This window comes from Hydra vulgaris, chromosome 12 (genome assembly GCF_038396675.1).
Source record: "Hydra vulgaris chromosome 12, alternate assembly HydraT2T_AEP".
Classification (NCBI taxonomy): domain Eukaryota; kingdom Metazoa; phylum Cnidaria; class Hydrozoa; order Anthoathecata; family Hydridae; genus Hydra; species Hydra vulgaris.
Genome location: NC_088931.1, coordinates 43,248,531 through 43,270,000, shown reverse-complemented (window position 1 = coordinate 43,270,000; position 21,470 = coordinate 43,248,531). Strand labels below are relative to the sequence as shown.

The following is a 21,470-nucleotide window of genomic DNA, read 5'->3' as shown; positions in this document are numbered from 1 at the left end:
GAAAATATCAGCTGACAACCCCTAAATGTGTTTTATATAATAAAATAATACTGGATTTAAAAATTTTTTGAATAAAAAATATTTGTACGGGTGCCACAAGGCCCTTATACTTCAAATAGGTCCCTAATAATATAAAAAAAAAAATTTTTCAAAAGTATGTCATGTTGAGTCTCATATGATGCAAAAATATATAAAAATTTCAAAAATATGAATCATTTTATAATTAAATTTTTATTTTAGATTTTAGTAAACAAAAAGTTACGTTTTTTAACTAAAAATGAAAAATAGGGAATTTAACAAGATTTTTTGATTATAATTTTTTTTATCTATGTTTTTTAATAAAATGAATATTATTTTTGAAATTTGTATATGATTTTGCTTCGTTTGAGACCCAACATGACATACTTTTGAAAAACTTTTTTTTATATTATTAGGGACCTGTTTGATGTATAAGGGCCTTGTGGCACCCGTAAAAATATTTTTTTTTCAAAAATTTTATAAATCCAGTATTATTTTATTATCAGCTGACATTTTCAAAAAAAGTTGTTTTTAGCACCACCCTAATATATATATATATATATATATATATATATATATATATATATATATATATATATATATATATATATATATATATATATATATATATATATATATATATATATATATATATATATTATATATATATAACAAATCATATATGTAGATACATATATGATTTATTTTTATTTTTTACTTATATTTGCTTTTTTAAGTTGTTGTTTTTTTTTATAAATTTTTCTATTTCTTTCACAAAATGTGTTCACTGATATTATCATGAGCTCAGTAGAAGGTTTTTACATTAACTTATATAGCCATAAGGAAAAAGGGAGTTGATAAAAATTTAAATTTTTTCATACATTACCTGATATGACCATATACGTATTAAAGTGTACATTAGCTGATATAGATATAGATACAGCAGAGTGTACATACAATAAATAATGGTTTTGTCTTTAAAAGTATAATCTTTAAAAGTAGTACATACTTTTAAAGATTATACTTTGAGTTTATATTGCATATAAACTCAAAGTTTCAGCCACATATATGTACAATTGCATTACTTTTAAACATATTTTAAATATTTATTTGAGAGGTGTTTAAAATGATATAATTATAATTAAATAATATTTCAATTGACAATGCTTGTTGATAGTAGAAAATAAATCATAATATTATATAATATATATTATAATACATATAATAATATAATATCTATATATAAAGATTACAATTATTTTTTAAAAAATTGTTTTTTTTTTCAACAAAAAAAAAAAAAAAAAACTTGTCATTTAACCTGAGATGTCAATTGTAAATGATAAAAAAAATTGTTTAATAAATAAATTCAAAATAATTGTTCAATAAATATCTTAAAAAACAATACTTCTCAAAATTATTATTAAATTTTACTACCATTTTAGTGATATCTTAATATTGTTAAAATGTTATATAACAATATGTTTACCGATGTCACAAGATACTTCAATTTTTCTATAATTTACAAAATTTTGCTGTAAGTTACAGAATTAGAGATTCCTGACATGTACACAAAGGTTCATATTACACCTAACTAGAGTTTTATTTTACAAATAAATTTTTTAAATGTTTAAAAAATACAAGTTATCAATCTCTCAACTGTCAAAAAAGACTTGGTTATATAGTTGGTTTTAACATGATTGATTTACAATAGTTTTAAATACTTTTAAATGTGGGCTATCGTAAACAGAGTTAAATACATTTAATCAAATACAAATACAAATATGTTGCTTCTAGGTTGCCAAATACAAATTCAAATACAATTACATCTAATCAGAATTTACCAAATACAAATATTTGTACTTAAGATTAAGAAAAAATGAAACAATTTTTTTAAGACTGATAAAATGGTGTACTAAATAGAAGAATGAAAACAAGTCTTTTTACAAATATGTCTTAAAAATAAACTTTTAATTTATTTTAGTGTTAAAATAAAATAAAAAATCAATGAACCATCTGGTGTTTCCCAAAAAACATAGTCAACTTAGTTTATGAAATTGAAAATACATTTTAATCAAATGCAAATATTTAAGAAATTTTTCATTCAAACACAAGACGAATACAAATACGCCAAATTAGGTTATTTTTTACCAAATGCAATAATGTGTTTGACTCCAACCCTGTTCATAAGCAAGATTTTATTTGGTAATCATGAAATTATTCAAGAACTTTGCTTTCTTAATTTTTGCTAAAGAAGCAAATATTTGATTTGTCTTTTTTTTTTAATGATTGTGTGCTTGTTCTCTAGTAAAACCATATACTAATAAAGTTAACCATATACTCTTCCTCTCCTCTTGTTATATAAACTGTGAATTTTTCATTTTACCCATTTATATGGAGGTTCTTAATCCCCTTACTTTATTTAAATAATATATCAATTTTTTAATTAACAAAGAAAAAAGTGTAGAAATTTCTAACCTTTAGGGAAGTGAACACAGAAAAAAAAAAGGTTATTTAAAAATTAATAATAATTTTAGAACTTTGTACTAAGGTTTTTTAAAATGTTTTGATAAAATATTTATATCTTTTAGCCTAAAAAACAGTAAAAAATGGAACCCAAATAATTTTAAATAAAAAAAAGATAAAACAAAAAAACAATTGTATAACATTAATTATTGACCTTTTGAAAAACCCCCCAAAAAAATATACACAGTAAAAAAAACTCCACAGTATTTATCTGACTTTTTCCGTTATGTTACGGAAAAAATCCATTTTTAATAAATTACGGTCTTCTATACTTTTAATAATCATATCATTTTATATGATTTTGTCCGTATTTATGATAAGGAGAAGTTCCGTAACTTTAAACTACGGACTTTAACCGTATAAATTACTACACTTAAGTATAACCTCTAATTTACAGAGTGCCATTTTTCTTTTTCACAAGGAGAAATTATACAGGTAAATAATTTCAAGTTAGAGATTTTAATATATTTATATTGGTTTTACCGGAACTAAAGTGTTATATGTTTTTAAAGAAGTGCATTCACAAAAATTCTCTTAAATTTAGATTAAGGGTACTATTATAAATCTCTATAGATTTTTATTAAAAATGGGTACTTTTGAAAATTAATTTCCTATATTAATAATATCTATATATTAATAATCCTATATAATATTATTATATAGGATTTATGGTATAAAGATTTTCTCTTATGTATTGAAATTTTTTAAAGTTTATATTATTTAGTGTTACATTTTTACAGCATATAAAAGAAACGCTAAACAATATGAACTTTAAAAAATTCAATTCATAAGAAAAGGATCAAAAAGTGTTGTAAATAAATAAAACATAATTTACTAATAAGTCAAGTTTTATTTACAATTTTATTTAGATATTTTACTGAATTTGCGATTGACTGTATATTTATTTGAGATTATTTATTTATTTTTATTATATATATACATATATATATACATATATATATATATATATATATATATATATATATATATATATATATATATATATATATATATATGTGTATATACATATATAAAATAAAACTTATGTAAATTATGTAAAACTTTATACGTAACATGGGTTCCTATCTAGTGAACTTGATATTGAACATTCTAACTCTTGATAAGTTGCACATTCTAACACCTAGTTCAATACCATCCACTGTCTTTATGCCAACTTTCTAACTGAACTTCTACTTTCTCTTGAATATCCTTCATACTTTTAAAAATCACTTACTCTTGGTCTGCGAAGGGGGTTATGATGCCATCTTTGTGGGCCTTGGTATGTGGCCTCTATATGGCAATTAGCCAGAGGAGCATAAACCACATTGAGGATAAATGTATGAAAAGAAGGTATATATTAAATAAAAGAGTATGTTACATATACTTTTATATTTACTTTTTTGTAGTGCAGTTTTTTTTAAAGACTCCTGATTATTATTCTTGTAATTTAAAATTGTGGTTTGACAAAGTTATCTGTAAAAATAGAAATTTTGATGTTTGTTTTTGACAAAGTTACCTGTAGAATAGAAATTTTGATGATAATTGTTAAACTATTATTTAATTATTTGTATTAGTTTTATTAATTTATATTATATTGATTAACTTTGATTATAACTTTTAAAATGAAATAAATACTATTGAAAGTTTTCTTCAGGTTCATGCTTTGGTTCAATCCAACCTTGAATTTCAAATGTTTTTACATCTGAATCTTCTAGTCCTATGCGTGACAATTGGATAGATGTTTTCAAAGTTCCTTGGAAAAGCTGCCAGCTGAAATCACGGATTTACTCCATAAAAATGCTCCTTTGCCAAAACACGAAAGTACAATGATCAGATTTGTGATGATATACTTTCATACTTGTTTATAAAAAACAAATCTATTTCATACCTGCAATGTATTCTCTAACTTTATCTACTTCTACCCGAAACTTTCTTCTAAATCACTGCATCTTGATTATCTGCAACTGTACGCTCTACATGCTCGCTCTACAATTTTTTTTTAATTTTCAATATTACTTTCTTTTCTTTTTTTTACTGTAAATAATGATTTATTAATATGATCTAATTATTATGTAGATGTATTGCAAAAATGAATCCTGAAAAATGAAATAAAATCAAAAAAAAAAAACTGGCAAAAAACAGTATGTTGGACCTAATCATGGATTTTTTCATTCAAACAGCGTTAGTTCGTTACAAAACTCAAAAAGTTTTGAGTTTTGTAACGAACTAGCGCTGTTTGAATGGACAGAGCATCAATATATCAAAAAACATTTTGTTTATATTTATTATAACTATTATAATATAATATATATAATAAATATTATAATATGGTATAATTTCTCATAATAAAATATTATTTGTAATCATAAATATATAATATATAAAGTATAATATATATAACAACTACTATAATGTATTAAAATTTGTTTGTATTTATAATAACTATTATTACTATAATAATAATTTCATATGAGGAAAACGCGCTCACATCCAAGTTCATCTGGAAAACGCGTAAATTGAATTCAAGAAAATGAGCATAAACTGAGCTCATTGTTGTGCATCAATAGAAATTGATATATTTTTTTTCAATTTTAGGAAAAAAAAACTTTTAAGTGGTCTAATATTCAAATTAATAATAGATTTCAATGTATAGATTGTGGAAATAGAATTAACTAAGATTTAAATGAAATTAGATTTAATTATAGACATAAAATTTTATTTTTTGACTTACCGCATTTTGCATATGGTCTATATGTTTAAAATTTTCTTTAAATGTTTTGTAAGTAGCTAAAGTACTCAAAACTACTAAAAACAAGTTTTTTTTAATGTGTATTATGTTTTATTTTTTAATCATTTCACTAGAAGTTTCTTAATAGTCAAACTACATTTTTAGTGATCTTAGTATAGTTGTTATTATAGTGTTATTAAAGTTATGTATAGATGTTAGTATAGTGTAGTGATAGTACAGTATGGTGATCTTAATCCTGACCTTAAACATCAAGACCTCTATAAAATACCGAAAACCAATACAAACACGAAGTATCAGAAACAATATATCAAATACATCTCTTGGAATTAGGATTAGCACACGGCAATGCCAACCTAACTGCCAATCAAGAGGTGTTTGAGGTTGGCAAAAAATTGCCTACCTCGTTTCTATTTATTATGGTAAAACCTTTTTATCAAAATATCAACTATATAAAAAATCTTTATATCAATAAAAACTACAGAAAATGTTCAGGAACAACAAATTGTGCAACATATTATATATAAAATAATTTATATTTAGAGATAAAAAAAAATTAAGTATAAATTAAATATTATACTAACCAGTGCATTTTCCATTATTCAAAAAGTAATTTTGTTGACATATACATGCATTATTTACACAAATTGTAAAATTCCCAGTGCAGCCACCATTACAATCTAAATTTTTAAAAAAATTACTTAAACTTATACAATTTATATCCCATAAAAATGTCATTGTGTTATTGTAAAAACATTTTCATTTAATTTTTTGCAAAATATCAATATTTATGCAAAACTAATAATATATATTCATTTAATGGCAAAAACTGAAACCTTACAGTAATATAGAAACTTGTAGACAATAGCAGACTTAATGACTAAAAAATCCACAATCCAAAATAAATAGCTTTTAATAAAGAATATAAAAACTCTGACAAAAGTATTTAAAGAAGATTATATTCATTCTCCCTAATACATTGTATTGTTTCTGACTCATAGTACTTCAAGCATTTAACTTTTTCAAGTTACATTAATTTTATATGTAAATATTCAGATTACGCCTATTATGCTAAACAATCAAAATTGATGGTGCACGTCACTCAAACTCTTTAAATCTATTTGATAATGCTCTTAAATATCTTGTATGCATCTCCTAAATATCCTGTATACATCTCCTAAACATCTTGTATGTTATGCTTCTCCTGAATATCTTGTATGCACTCATACAACAAATGTAGGGAAGCTATGTTTGTGGTTTAGTTTTTTTACCTTTTTTTAAAAAAAAGATTTTTCTAAATAAAAAACACAGATGGAAACTTCAAAAAAAGTTTTTAATCACTATTAAGAGTCCAGTAGCTTCAAAAATAGAAGACTTATGAAAAATAGAAGACTTATGAACTATGTTGAAACAAAAGTAAAACTTTTAACTTTAAAGTAATAGAACTTTTAAAGCTCAAGGTACCCTAGTTATCTTGAAGTCTTGAATCATTTTTGGTAATCCTAAACATCAGTCCTTTTGGATATTGAAAATAAATTGTTATAATGATTTACATTATAAGAATAAATTACCACATGTTTTTAATTTACAGTAAACACCATTTTGAGTTTGATATGTTTTGTATTCATTATTATCAAGACATTGAGCACCATTTTGACAAGCTCGACTACGATTCATAATTCCGTCACCACAAGATTGGGAACAAGTACCATTTAACCATTCACTCCAACTACCTATATTAAAAAAATAATCAAAAGTTATTTTTTTCAAATGAGGTAAAATAATCTTAGTTTTAAAAAATAGGCATTTATAAACAGCCTAGATGTATTTCGACAATAATAAGTATTTATTATATATAAAACATGTTAAACTGAAATATTTTTAAAAATTGTTTAAAATTTTTTTTCATAAGATACTTTTCAATTCACTTTGCTGACAAGCATTTTATATGATGTAAGCTATAACTTCACTGTAAAACTATTGGTTGCAACTGTTGGTTGCTTTTTATATACTTGATTAAAGTTTTTATTTTAATTTTTATTATTTTCTGTTGTTAGTTAAAAACATTCTTCTTTGAAATGTTTTTTTGGTTTTTTTTCATTTAAGTTTTTTATTAAACTTTTTTTTATTAAATCTTTTTAAAAAACCTCTTAAAATTTTGCCCCCATTTGTGAAGTTATTGCAATGAACGTTATTAACCTGTTTGCAATTAGCAAAATATATATATATATATATATATATATATATATATATATATATATATATATATATATATATATATATGTAAATTTTATTTTCTACAAAAAGAATGTTCAATGTTATTAAAGCAAAGAGAAGTAATAAATCAGTAAAATGCCATTTATAGTATACAGATTTGTATTTGCTGACTATGTATGAATGTATGCATGTATGAATATATGCATGTATTTATGTATGTATGAATGCATGCATTTATGTATGTATGTATGTATTTATGTATGCATGAATGTATGTATGTATGAATGTATGTATGAATGTAAGTATGTATTTATGTATGTATGTATGTACATGTTATATACATGTTACGATTTGTATAAAAAATGTGCATGTAACTTAAAATTTTGTAGCTATTATTATAATATGATGATAACACTGATAACCTGGATGGCATTTTGTGGAACAGCATTAATTTTATTTTTATTCGCCATATTGAAGCGTCATGTAGTAGGTTTATTTTAAAAACATAATTCATATGTTTTTAAAGTAAGTTTTACTTTTTATTTTCAACATTTTATATATTTTTATTGCCTATTGCCATAATACAAAGGAGATATTTTTAATTATTTTATTTTATTTTTTTACAGTTAACTGAAATTATGGGCAAAGCTAAAGATGTTACTTCTCATAAATTATAAGCAATTAAAATGGCTAAAGCGCAGAGCTGGACAGTAGACAATTGGAAAAAATAGGTGTTAATTATTCGTAAATTATAAGATTATTTTTTTATTTTTTATTTTTTTATAACTTCTTTTATAGTTTCATGTTTTTTGGATGAATAAACAGTTCAAATATTAATGAAATCATCCGCAGTAAGAAAACAAGTGGGAGAAAAATATAAGAGAGCATTAAAAGGAGGGTAAAATGTTCTTTGAGTGTAATGGTTTGGTCCATAATAAGTGGAAAAGGTACTGGTCTGCTTTATATTGTGGAAGGTAGATGAGGCAAAATCAGTATATTCAAGTTCTTGAAAGGGAAATGCTGTCTCAAGTCAAGGAATGATTTTGTGCTTATACAAGACTTACTTCATGCCACAAAGCAAAAAGTGTCACAGAATGCCTTAGAAAAGCAAAAAATTAAAGTTTTAGATTGTCCTGAGAACTTTCCTGACCTTAATCTTATTAAAAAATAAAGGGAAATGCTAAAATGGGAGATATCAAAAGTTCTGATGACAAACAAGCAATAGATAGAGAAATCAATTGAAGAGTGGCACAGAAACCCACAAATCAAAGAAAAATGTGCTACATTGATAGAGAGCATGCCTCAAAGGATCAAGAGTGTCACCCTTGCAAAGGCCGAGGTCACTTAATATACATGTATGTATGTTTGTATGCGTATATATATATATATATATATATATATATATATATATATATATATATATATATATATATATATATATATATATATATATATATATATATATATACACACACACACACACATATATATATACATTATAAACATATATATATATATGTTTTGAAGTATATAAAATATTTCATACTAATTTAGAGATAGAAAAAATTAATTTTAATTTAACAATTATACTAACCAGTGCATTTTCCATTATTCAGAGAGTAATTTTCTTTACATTTACATACAGTATTCACACAAGTTGTAAAATTACCAGTGCAATCTCTATCAAAATTACAGTCTAAATTAAAAATTAAATACATTAGTAACATAACATCAAAAAAAACTAAAATAACAATTAATAACTAATATAAATAAGTAACTACTTATAAGTAATACAGTAATACAAGTAAAAAGCTACTACTAATAAGCAATACAAAATCTTTTCAAATTGCAAAGTATTTACCAATAAGTAATACAGTATAAAATCTTTTCAAATAATAAAGTAGAAACAAAAAATAGATAAAACTTTTAAGTAACACAGTAGAAAATTATTCAATAAGAATGTTATTGGGAAAATATTAAAAACAATTTAATCATACATACTTAATTATAAGCAAAACTAATTTTAAAATGGAGTTATATAATTTAAACATAATTTATTTACGAAAATATTTAATTTGATATTTCTGATAGTATTGAATTCAACATGGGGGATTATTCACAAGGCGTAACTTTACTATCAACACATAACATTACTATTTGCATATCCTGAATATCTCATATGAATTCATGCATACCATTTTTTCTATTCAAAAAATATTACAAACTAAAACTAATTTTTATGATTTAGATAAATGAAAGAATAAAATAAATTACCACATGATTTTAATTTACAGTAAACACCATTTTGAGTTTGATATGTTTTATATTCATTATTATCAAGACATTGAGCACCATTCGGACAAGTTCGACTACGATTCATAATTCCATCACCACAAGGTTGAGAACATATACCATTTTCCCATTCACTCCAACTACCTATTAAAAAAAAGATAATCAAAAGAGATCAGTAAATGATTTCATTCAATATGAAATGTTACTTTTATTTTTTTTAAAGTACTTCATTAAAGTATTTTTAAAAAATGTAAATTAATTAAATTAAATTAAAATTAATGTACTTCAATGTGAATACTTCATTGAATGCGTAAATATATGTAAAATACTTCAATGAATGTGTAAATATTTGTAAAATACTTCAATGAATGTGTAAATATTTGTAAAATACTTCAATGAATGTGTAAACATTAAATTAAAATTAAAATGTGGAACTGTGTATGAGTCATACAATCATACAAAAATGTATTTTGACAAAATGCGCACTAATGTTAAAAAATAAAGTGTAAGATAAACTTGAGAATATGAAATGCACTTTAAAAAGTCCATAAATAAACAGAAAACAAAATGTAACCTCAAATTAGAGCAATCAAGAATAAAAAAGAATTGCAAATATATTCAAAAAGAAAAAAAAAGTCAATCCTTGTTAATAATTATGACCAAGCATTACTCTAAATTCTTACAAAGATGTGAAAACCAATATGATTGCAGTAAATTATCTAATACAATCACCAATGAAAAAATACTGAAAATATTAAAAGGTATAGATGAGTCAAAAGCGAATGGTTTTTGTTGTTAAATTTAAAAATATGAACAATTTTGACCTGATTGTTCATATTTTCTATACTGATATGTGTGCCTTACTACTGGTCTGTTGTTTGACTACACTTTGTGTTTTAACGAGACAAAAATTAAGTACAGTTTATGTAAAAACCATTAATTTTAATTAAGAAAACTAATTAAATTTATTCGTTTTTTAAAAAACCACAAAAGCACAAATAATAGACTAAAATGATTTTAAAAACATACAGAAGTTTTATATTTTTTTTAAAAAAATAAAAATATCCTGAATGTTTTTATTTTATTTCTTTACTATTTAGATAAATAGACTGACAAATAAGTAGAACATGAGAGGAGTGCTGCTATATTGACTGAGGGCCTAATTTTTGGCAGTGTGTGTGTGTTTGTGTGTGTTTGCATATGTGTGCATGTGGTATGAAATTAAACAACTCAAAACCCAAAACCATTAAAATTAATGTGTGCTACTAATCATACTCTACCATCACCTATTCTTTTTAATATATACTATTCTCAGTACTATTCTCAATAGTACTGAGCTCCAAATTGTCAACAGCTACAAATACCTTAGCATCCTACTCAATGAGAATCTTGACTGGGATAAACAATAAATTAAAAATTAAAAACAACACTATAAAATCAGTTCCATTTCTACATAAGTGTCTTAAGCAAATTGGATATTCTCTCTCAACCTCTTACAAGTTTATAGATTTTATGCTATTAGCTGCATGATAAATAGTGCTCCAGTTCTTACTTCATGCAGCCTTGCAGCAAAAAAAGAAATTCAACATTTCCATAAAAATGTCTTACACATCATTAGAATTGAGACAATCAACTCAAGCCATTTCAGTATTTGCTTTGACATTGAAGGACTACTAGACAGAATCTGTATTTATAAACTATAAAAGACCTTGACACATGCCATTCAATAACCACCATATTAGCTTACACTAATAGCAAAAATGCTGACAGATTTCCATTTACTCTAAATATTCCCACCACTACTACTTATCAACAATTCTTTATCCAAAAACTTCTGCATTCTTTGTGATGGTATTAGTGACCTCTACATTCTATGCAATATCGGCAGCTCTGCTTTTTTCACCAAGTACAAATGAAACATTCTTTTACATACTTGGACTTGCATTCTAAGTTAATTTTAGTATCATATTTAGCAGTAGATAAAAATTGTACAATTCATTATAGTAATGTTACTCAACTTTAAATAAAAATTTATAAATTAAAAAATTAAAAAAATATATATATACAATTTTTTAAACAGATAAATCCAAATAAAATAAAAATTTTACCAATGCATGGTCCTAATGTTAATTCTATTTTATCTATTCCACATAACGTCCTTGGACCATCACCAGGATTAATTAGAATCATCACCTTTAAAATTAAAATTATAAAAATATTTTTGATTCCTATATTTAATCACTAAAGTGATGTTTCAATGATGTGGCACTTTTTAATAATGGTTTAATGTTATACTCAATTTTTTATACAAAAGTATTATCAAAACTAATTACAGAAAAAAGAAACCTGAAAAAAAAAGTGAATAAAATTTATTTAAAAATAAAAAAATCTGAAATAAAAGTACAATCTTTTTTAACTTGAATTTAAAAAAAAACTAGAAACTTTTATGATTTTTTTTTTTAGTTTCCAAAAAAAAAACTTTTTCCAAATATATTTTTTAAGAAGCAGCAGTGCTTTTTCAGAAGCTGTGTTTTTTGAGAAGAAGCAATGTTTTTTGAGAAGAAGCAATGTTTTTTGAGAAGAAGCTGTGATTTTTGAGAAGAAGCAATGTTTTTTGAGAAGAAGCAATATTTTTTGAGAAGAAGCAATGTTTTTTCAGGAGCAGCAATTCTTAAAAGTTTAATAGATAATAACTGGAATCATAAAGAAGTATAGAAAATCAGACTAATAACGTCTAAAAGTTATCATTACAAACTACTTGCTATTAAATCTAATTACAACAACTATTTCTCTAAATTATATAATTTAAACAGTTATTCCTATAATGTCTGAATCAGTTATGCCTCTTTACTTATGAATCTAAAAGCTCTCTAAACATTCTGAAAAAAAAATTGGTATTTTTAGTTGAAACAAAATGGTAGATTCAGTTTAGTTTTGGAAAAAATTATTTTAAACAGTTTATTTAATTTTTTCTATAAGTAACACACAGTAAATCTCATACTGAAATAAAGAGGTAAACCTCATAACTGTTTACTGATGCAAATAAAATTTTAAAAGATGTAAAATAAATAAAGATTAGATCTTTTTATACTCATTTATAACAAAAAATCATAAGATTTATTCAAGACACTGAGAGAAGATTTATTCAAGGAATAAAGACACTGATAGAAGATTTATTCACTGAGAGAAGTCACACCTTTAAAATATCTTTAGCTATAAAAGTTTTTACTCAATTATTAAAAAAAGGTTTATATATTCATATAGAACTTAAAACACAAGTCTCTAGTTAATAAAGCTAAAAATTAAGCAATTATTCTGACAACATAATTTTTGTATAGTAAAATTATTGTAACGAATAAAAATATATTTTTTTAATTGTACTTTACTTTTTAAAGTGGAACTTGTCATCTTAAATTATCAGCACTAAAGACAATAAATGTTCTAAAAAATCTTTTTTTTTAATCTAATAATATTCCAAACAATGACTTCAATCAGATGGACATTTCCAAAAAATTACAGAAATTCATATATGTTTTGCCTATTATTTTTATAATAATATAACAGGCAATCTCCATTTTACTCTCATTTAATTATAATATATACAAATACTTTGTAAACAAAGAATGGTATACATTAGTGAAGTTATCAAAGAATAAATTAAATTTAAAACTGAATTACGCATGGAACAGAAAAATGCAATTTGGAGTTACTCAATAAATGGAATAAATAAACTTTAACTTCTCATAAAATATAAGTTTTAGCAGTTTTTAAGTTAGCTATAAGTTAGCTATTTTTTTTTTAATTTTACATACTAGTAAAGATTTTTAGAAAGTTGCAGGGTTGCCCTATGTATCACCAAGTCACAGCAATCTTTTAAATGCAGTTTATGAATGGTCAAGCATGGAACTTTCAAACGAAAGTTACAAATTTGTCTAGTTAATGTAGTCATTTTTATGAAAATAAATTGCTTATGAGTATTCCAAAGGAAAAATAAAAATTAACACTCATACAACTCATACTTAAAATAATTATCATGAGAAATAACAGCCACAAAATATTTCTAGCTTAAGAATAGTGTTTAGAAAACTATTATTTTTCAATCTTATTGCAAAATGAACACAAAAAATTATAAAAATGTAAATATATACATATATAATATATCAGGCTAAAAAAAGATTCAGATATTCTTGTTATAATTTTTTTTTAATTATCTATAATTAGCACACTATTAAATTAATTTAAACATAAAATAGAACAAGATTTGGAATGATGAAATTGTAACAATATATATATATATATATATATATATATATATATATATATATATATATATATATATATATATATATATATATATATATATATATATATATATATATATATATATATATATATATATATACAACCCTCAGAATTAGAAAAAATGAGGTCGGCAATAATTTGCCGACCTCAATCTTTTAGAGGTCGGCATCAGGTCGGCAAAAATTATTTGATACAAAGGTCTTACCATAAAACATAAAAACGAAGTCGGCAATTTTTTGCCGACCTCAAACACTTTCAGGTTGGCAGTTAGGTCGGCATTGCCGAATGCCGACCCTAATTCCGAGGGTTGTATATATATATATATATATATATATATATATATATATATATATATATATATATATATATATATATATATATATATATATATAGAGAGAGAGAGAGAGAGAGAGAGAGAGAGAGAGACAGAGAGAGAGACAGAGAGAGATAGATAGATAGATAGATAAAAATCTTGAAGATGAAACTAATCATATAGTTCCACTGCAAAACCATATTCTTATGTATATGTCTCCTTTTAGATTGTTGGCCTATTTACAAATTGGCTCAAAAAACCTTTTATCTTACTTCCAGGCTTTCATGAGATATGCTTTAATAAATACAATACTAATAAACTTCTGGGAGAAGTAGATATTTAAGAGAGAATTATGGTGATAAGGGGTAAGGTATATTATGAGATTAATAGCCTATTTACAATTTGGCTGAAAAAACTATATCTAACCAGTGTTTATCTTTACATTAAAAAAAAAAATGAAACAAGGAAAAGTTGAAACTGGCAGTAATAGTGGGGTGTCAGTTAAGGTGTTATGCAAAAAGACTCACTTTATTTTATATGTGCTTGAAATAATAATGCACTATATTCGATTTTAAACTCACAGAACAACAATATAAGAGCAACATAATATAAAAAAAGTTTCAAAAAGTCTTTTTTATTAGCCTTATTTTTCTGAATTTTTTCATGAGTATTATATTCTAATACAAAAAGTGATTGCAATGACATTTAAATTTGATACAATATTTTAAAACTTTTCTTATTAAATGTATTTTAATGTAGAGGAGAGCGGGGTTGGCAAAAAATTCTCATGAAATTTACACGCTTTTAGATAAATTTACAGGTGCCTTGCAACTTACATAGAAGGGGTTGCTTGTCACAGAATATATATATGGTTGTCACAATTGCCTCGACTCCGTGCGCTTCAAATTTTAAGCCGTTTTAATGTTTAAGATATTATTTGATCAAACTAAATATCTGTAATCTAAATTTTTATTTTTTATTTTATAAATTTTTATTTCAATGTGTATAACTTGAAATTGTGGGGTGAATAATAGTGGGGTAGAGATGTAAATTAGCGCCGAGAAGGAGTATGTAATATATATAGTATGTATATATATGTGTGTGTATATATATGTGTGTGTATGTATATATATATATATATATATATATATATATATATATATATATATATATATATATATATATATATATATATATGTATATATATATATATGTATATATATATATGTATACATAGATATATATATATATGTATACATAGATATATATATATATATATGTATACATAGATATATATATATGTATACATAGATATATATATATATATGTATACATAGATATATATATATATACATGTATATATGTATATATATATATATATATATATATATATATATATATATATATATAATGTTTTGTGTATTCATTATTTGCAAATTTTTTCTTTTCTTTGCTTAGTAAAAAATGGTACGAAATTTTAAAAGAAAAACTAATAGAGGTTTTACTTCTGAAGATGTCATTATGCGTGCTGTAAAAGATGTAAAGATCAATAACATTTCTATTAGATTAGAAGCAAAAAACGATGGCATTAATTGCAGAACATTAACACGTTATTGTAAAAAAATATTCATTACTAACCCATCACATGGTCTACATTGACAAAAATCAAAACTCCACCTGTAATAATATTATAGGATACAAAAATCGACAGACAAAGTAGAAAAAGAACTTGTCACATACCTGTTGCGAGCACCAGAAATTTATTTTGGTTTACCTACTGAAGTAAAAAAACTTGCTTTCCAGCTTGCAATTAAAAACAATATAAAAGTTCCCAATTCTTGGGTTGTGAAGGAACAAGCTGGTAATGATTGATTTACAGGATTTATAAAGCGCCATTCAAATATTTCTATTAGGCAACCTGAAGCTACTAGTTTAAGTTGAGCAACAAGTTTCAATAAGCAGAATGTTGCACCATTTTTTAGCAATTTGCAGCACTGTATGCAAAACTACTTGTTCTTGCCAAATGACATTTGGAACATGGATAAAACTGCTGTAATTACTGTACAAAGACCTAAAAAGGTTATTGCCAAAAAAGGATTAAAACAAGTAGGAGCCATCACGTCACCTGAAAGAGGAACTCTTGTAACATTAGCATGGACAATAAATGCTATTGGAAATAGCATTCCACTATTTTTTTTTTTTTCTTGTAAAAACTTTAAAGATCATTTCCTAGTAGGAAGTAGTAGTTTTCCTAGTAGGACCAACAGGAAGCGCAGGAGATTCCAATGTTAGTGGTTGGATGAAAGAAGAAGAAAAGAAAGAAACTTTGTAAAATATCTGCAACGTTTTTTAGGCAATACAAAATGCACTAAAGAAAAACCTTGTTTATTGTTGCTTGACAACCGTGAAACCTATTTTAGTATTGAAGGATTAGATTTAGTAAAAAATAATGGAATAGTAATGCTTACCTTCCCACTACACTGCACACATAAGTTGCAGCCCTTGGATAAGACAGTTTACGGTCCCTTCAAAAACTATATAAATACTGCTATGACTTCATGGTTGGTAATGAATCCTGGAAAAACCTTTACAGTATATGAAATTCCATAAATATTAAACATTGCATTTCCAAGGCTGTTTTTCCCCACAATTATTTATTGGTTTTGCTGCAACAGGTATTTGCCCATTAAATCCAGATATTTTTACTGAAATTGATTATTGTCCTAACTATGCAACCGATTGCCCTGACCCACCTTGTTCACAGGCTGACTCAAATAAAAATGACTGTAAACCTTATTCAATGCAACCAGAACCAACAAATAAAAGGTTTAATAAATCTATTCAGATACCAAATAATCATGTAGACATAACAATAGAAAATCCAGTTGTATCAAACAAAACCTCAAATCAGGACCCAAACACCTCATTAGTTTTTAAAAATTTAATCATACCACCTGAGAGTATTAGGCCTCTGTTTAAAGTAGGTCCAAGGTTAGCATCAAAAAGAGGTAGGAAAAAATGTTCAACTATGATGTTCAACTAAATGTGTTTATAGTGTTATATTAAAAAAGATTCATTTTTCGGTATATAGTGTTTTCTTTTTTTTAGTATATAGCCTTTTCTTATTTTTTTCTTTTTCAGATTGTTCTTAGTATTATATAAACAAAATTATTTATTGGCACTCGTTTTACATAAACTGGTTATAATCCAAACATAACAAGAAATTTGACAACCAACTCCACATTATGTGACAACCCTGATGGTGGGGTTGGTTGTCACACAGAAGAGGTCTTTGATAAACGATTTTACAGCAACAAATATTTTACTTAATGTCATAAAAATATTGTAATAATTACTGGAAATAGTTAAACTTCCTTTGTGCAAAGTTTGGCATTGAATTGATAAAAAATAAAAGCTGAGCAGTCTAAAATGTAAAAAGTGTGACAACCAACCCCGCTATTCCCTATGTAATTTTATAAAAATTTTATTTACCTGTCTATACATACTATATGAGCTTGGTATTGTTATTTTAGAATTAGGCCAGGGTGAAGAAGAATCAAGCCCTCCTACACTTGTATTTACGATTAAAACTCTGTTGCCATATGGAATATTCTTTGTTATTTCAGTTAAATTGTTATAGTTCCAAAGATCATTATCTCTGTTATCCCATATAACATCTAAAAAATATATAAACCATAATAACTTGATTGTAATTTTTATAAGCATTTTTCATTCAAAAAAAAATTCTTACATATAGAAGGTGTATCTGGAGCATTCATAAAATAATCAAAACTCAAACAATATTGGTCTGTTAAAGAATTGGTAGCTATAACATTTAAAGCAATTGCACTTGGAGCATGTGGAGTACCTTGATATAGTCCATACGCCCAGTCAATTCCTCTCCCTAAATTTAAAACAAAAATTCATATCAAAATGTCTAAAAGTTTTTAAAAAGTTTTAGATCTTTTTCAAGTTTCTTTTTGTTGTTGCTGTTGTTATTTAAAGTCTTTTAACAACTGAGCAAGTTAAATTTTTATTTATGATAAGATAAATAGTATAAAGATGAAAAGAAAGCCTAAATTTTGTATAAAAACTTACAATAACCAAGCAATGGACCAGATGATTCATAATTTATTATTGTTCCAATAATATTGAAAACAGGGGGAACTTCCTTTATAGCTGCTGTCTCAGGACATAGATTAACATCGTTTTCTTGAAAAATACAACTCAATCCTAAAAATATTCTAAAGTTACTATAAATGCTAAAGTGTATATTAAAAAATCTAAATATTATCATCAAAAATTATATTGTATTATTAGGGTAACCAAAAATATATAAATACTTTTTTTTTTCAGTAAAATTTATTGTGAATAAGTTGTTTGTCCACTAAAATAAAAAAAACTTATTTTGAGACTTCTAGGTATAACATATATCAATGTTAAATACATAAAATTGCATATTCATACTTTTAAGAGGAAACTTTAGCACAAATAATCATTCTTAAAGGCAATCAAGGCATTTTTTTAAAATTTAGAAACACAGTATGATAAATATTATTCAACAGTAATCTTTAGGAATTTAGATTTGTGAGAATAATATAATTTTATTTTGTAGCTATATTATTAATAGCGTTCCCCATGAGGCAGGTCGATTTTCAACTTTTTTTGGAAAATGGATCTTGGACTAGTTGAGAAAATGCCATTAAAAGTATTATGAAAATTTTAGCTTCCCATTTTGCACCAATTTTTGAGGAAACTGTCCCAAAAATCTGACAGGGCCCTATATATGTGAAAAAAAAATTATTCAAAATAGTCAACTTGGGTCTTAAAAGATTGGAAATCTTATGCTGATTTCAGAAAAATTAGATTTATGGTTTAAAAAAGTTATTTTTAAAACGTATTTTAAAAAAACGTCTAGAAAAATTTCTATTTTTCATATTTTCTATTAAAAATCTCATATAGATGTTTTTTTTTAATATTGTAAAGCTTAAAATATTATTTGTTTTTTTTTTAATAAAAATAACGTAATAGAATTCAGCATTTGATGGCAACTTTTTTAAAATCAGACCTATACGTTTTAGAGGAATAGTTACATTTTCTGCAAATTAGAACTTTGAGCTTAAAAAACAAACAAAAATAATGAATTTCCGCCAATTGTTTTTTTCTTATTTGTCTAGATTATTGATTTAACAAGAGTCATAACTCTTGTGAATTCGCAAGAAGCGAACTTGAGTCAAGTTCGACTTGAACTTTACATTGTAACCAATAGCAGCATAGTATGAGTTTTCCCCTCAAAAAATATTCTGCTGCTATTGGTTACAATGTAAAGTTTAAGTGCAAGAGTAAATAAGGGTGGAATAGTAAATAAATATTCGATTGCGTAAATAAGGGTGGAATGCAAAAAGTCGAACTTGACTCAAGATCGCTTCTTGCATTCCACCCTTATTTACGCAATCGCGTGTTTATTTACTACGATGATGTTAGAAGAAAATAAAATTAAATCGTTACGTTTTTTACGTAATTTAAAAATTTATTTATTTTAATTATGCTTATTTAAAAATAAAAATTATTATTATTTAATTAGATATATATCTAAAAGCTAAAAAAAAAACGTTTAAAGCATTGTTTTTAACTCTGTTTTTATTTGAAACTTTTTTAAAAACATGGTTTTCATACATTAAAATGCATGAAAAATTAGCTTTCCTCAAAAAACTAACTAATTATACAAAAATTTCTTCCGTGTGATATTTTAATTTGCAATAATACACCCGTCTCAACCAGTCCAATTACTCAGCTTCAAAATCGACCTGCCCTATTACAAAGGAACAGGTCTACAAGGTCACAGGGAGTGAAAGGGCTATGGCCCTTTGTAGTTTAAGGGAGTGAAAAGGCTATGGCCTTTTGTGGAGAGTTAAAGGGCTGTGAAACGCAAAACGGGTCAAAGGGAGTGAAAGGGTTAACAAAAGAGATATCAAAGTGAAAAGGTTTTGCATTTAGGAATCACCGAATAGGAAACGTAAGATGCACCAAATAGGCACTGAAGGGAATTTTCATTCTAGATTATCATATCGGGATTATCATTAGGGGATAAATAACTGAAATCTACTTAAATTTAGGGTTAGGATTATTCTGTGATTGGCTATGCGGACGATAAATGTAGAAAATGTAGAAACGGTATTTGATCTGCCTTATCACGTGCCAAAGACTTTAAACTTTTTTTAAAGATATTCTGTTCGCCGTTTTTCTGACAAAAAAAACGCAAGGTCTCGTTTGTGCAATTTTGACTAATAGTTTTATTTTATTTAAATTGATCATGACAGTTAGCGTGCAGTGCATTTTACTTTTTTTTTTTAGCGTGCAGTGCATTTTACTTTTTTTGCTTAAAAGTAGTAAAAGGTTAAACAGTTTTTTTTTACTTGAAAGTAGTGAAAAGTTTAACAGTTGTACAACAAAGTCCTGTAAGTACCAAGGTTACCATTTGTTAGAAACCTTGTTGAAATCATGTTTTTAATTAATATTTATACAAAATAAAATTACAAAATAAAAATAAGTAGCTGTCCTTTATTAGGTTAAAATATAAGTATAATATAAAATATAAGTAAAATATAAAATATAAGTAAAATATAAAATATAAGTAAAATATAAAATATAAGTATAATATAAAACAGGGGCAAAAAAAAAAGTTTTATTCAAACATTTTATGAAATTACTCATTTTTTTAGAACATAACTTTTGGCTGCCTTAATAATAATATATATTGTGCAATTATTTTATTAAAATATTAAAACACTTTTAATTAAAAAAATGCCATATTGAAGAAATAAACAAAAGTTTAAAAAAAAAAAAAGTGTACCACTAGAGCATTTGTAGTAATATGGACTTGCAATGTCATCTTGATAACGCAGACACATTTCTTTACTTTTACATTTTGGTGTACACTCACCTAAATTAAGAAAAACTTTATTTGATAAATATAAACCCTAAAAAAAAAGTTGATACAGCAGAGCCGACAACACCAGGGGTGGGAGCTAGGGCACTGTCCCACACACCCTATACACA

The 21,470-nt window shown here is 25.0% G+C and overlaps 1 protein-coding gene across 17 annotated transcripts in view; it reads right to left on the bottom strand.

Moving 5' to 3' along the window:
• The window catches only part of LOC100208093 (prestalk protein), a 109,716-nt gene that overhangs the window by 80,067 nt on the left and 8,179 nt on the right, over positions 1-21,470 (bottom strand). For all 17 annotated transcript variants that reach the window (XM_065813352.1, XM_065813363.1, XM_065813354.1 and 14 more), the window contains exons 2-10: positions 21,265-21,354; positions 18,510-18,644; positions 18,163-18,315; positions 17,904-18,088; positions 11,905-11,989; positions 9,779-9,940; positions 9,099-9,200; positions 6,859-7,020; positions 5,872-5,967 (exon numbers count right to left, since the gene is read on the bottom strand). In XM_065813352.1, the coding sequence (XP_065669424.1) occupies positions 5,872-5,967; positions 6,859-7,020; positions 9,099-9,200; positions 9,779-9,940; positions 11,905-11,989; positions 17,904-18,088; positions 18,163-18,315; positions 18,510-18,644; positions 21,265-21,354 (1,170 nt within the window). The remainder of the gene's footprint in view (positions 1-5,871; positions 5,968-6,858; positions 7,021-9,098; positions 9,201-9,778; positions 9,941-11,904; positions 11,990-17,903; positions 18,089-18,162; positions 18,316-18,509; positions 18,645-21,264; positions 21,355-21,470) is intronic.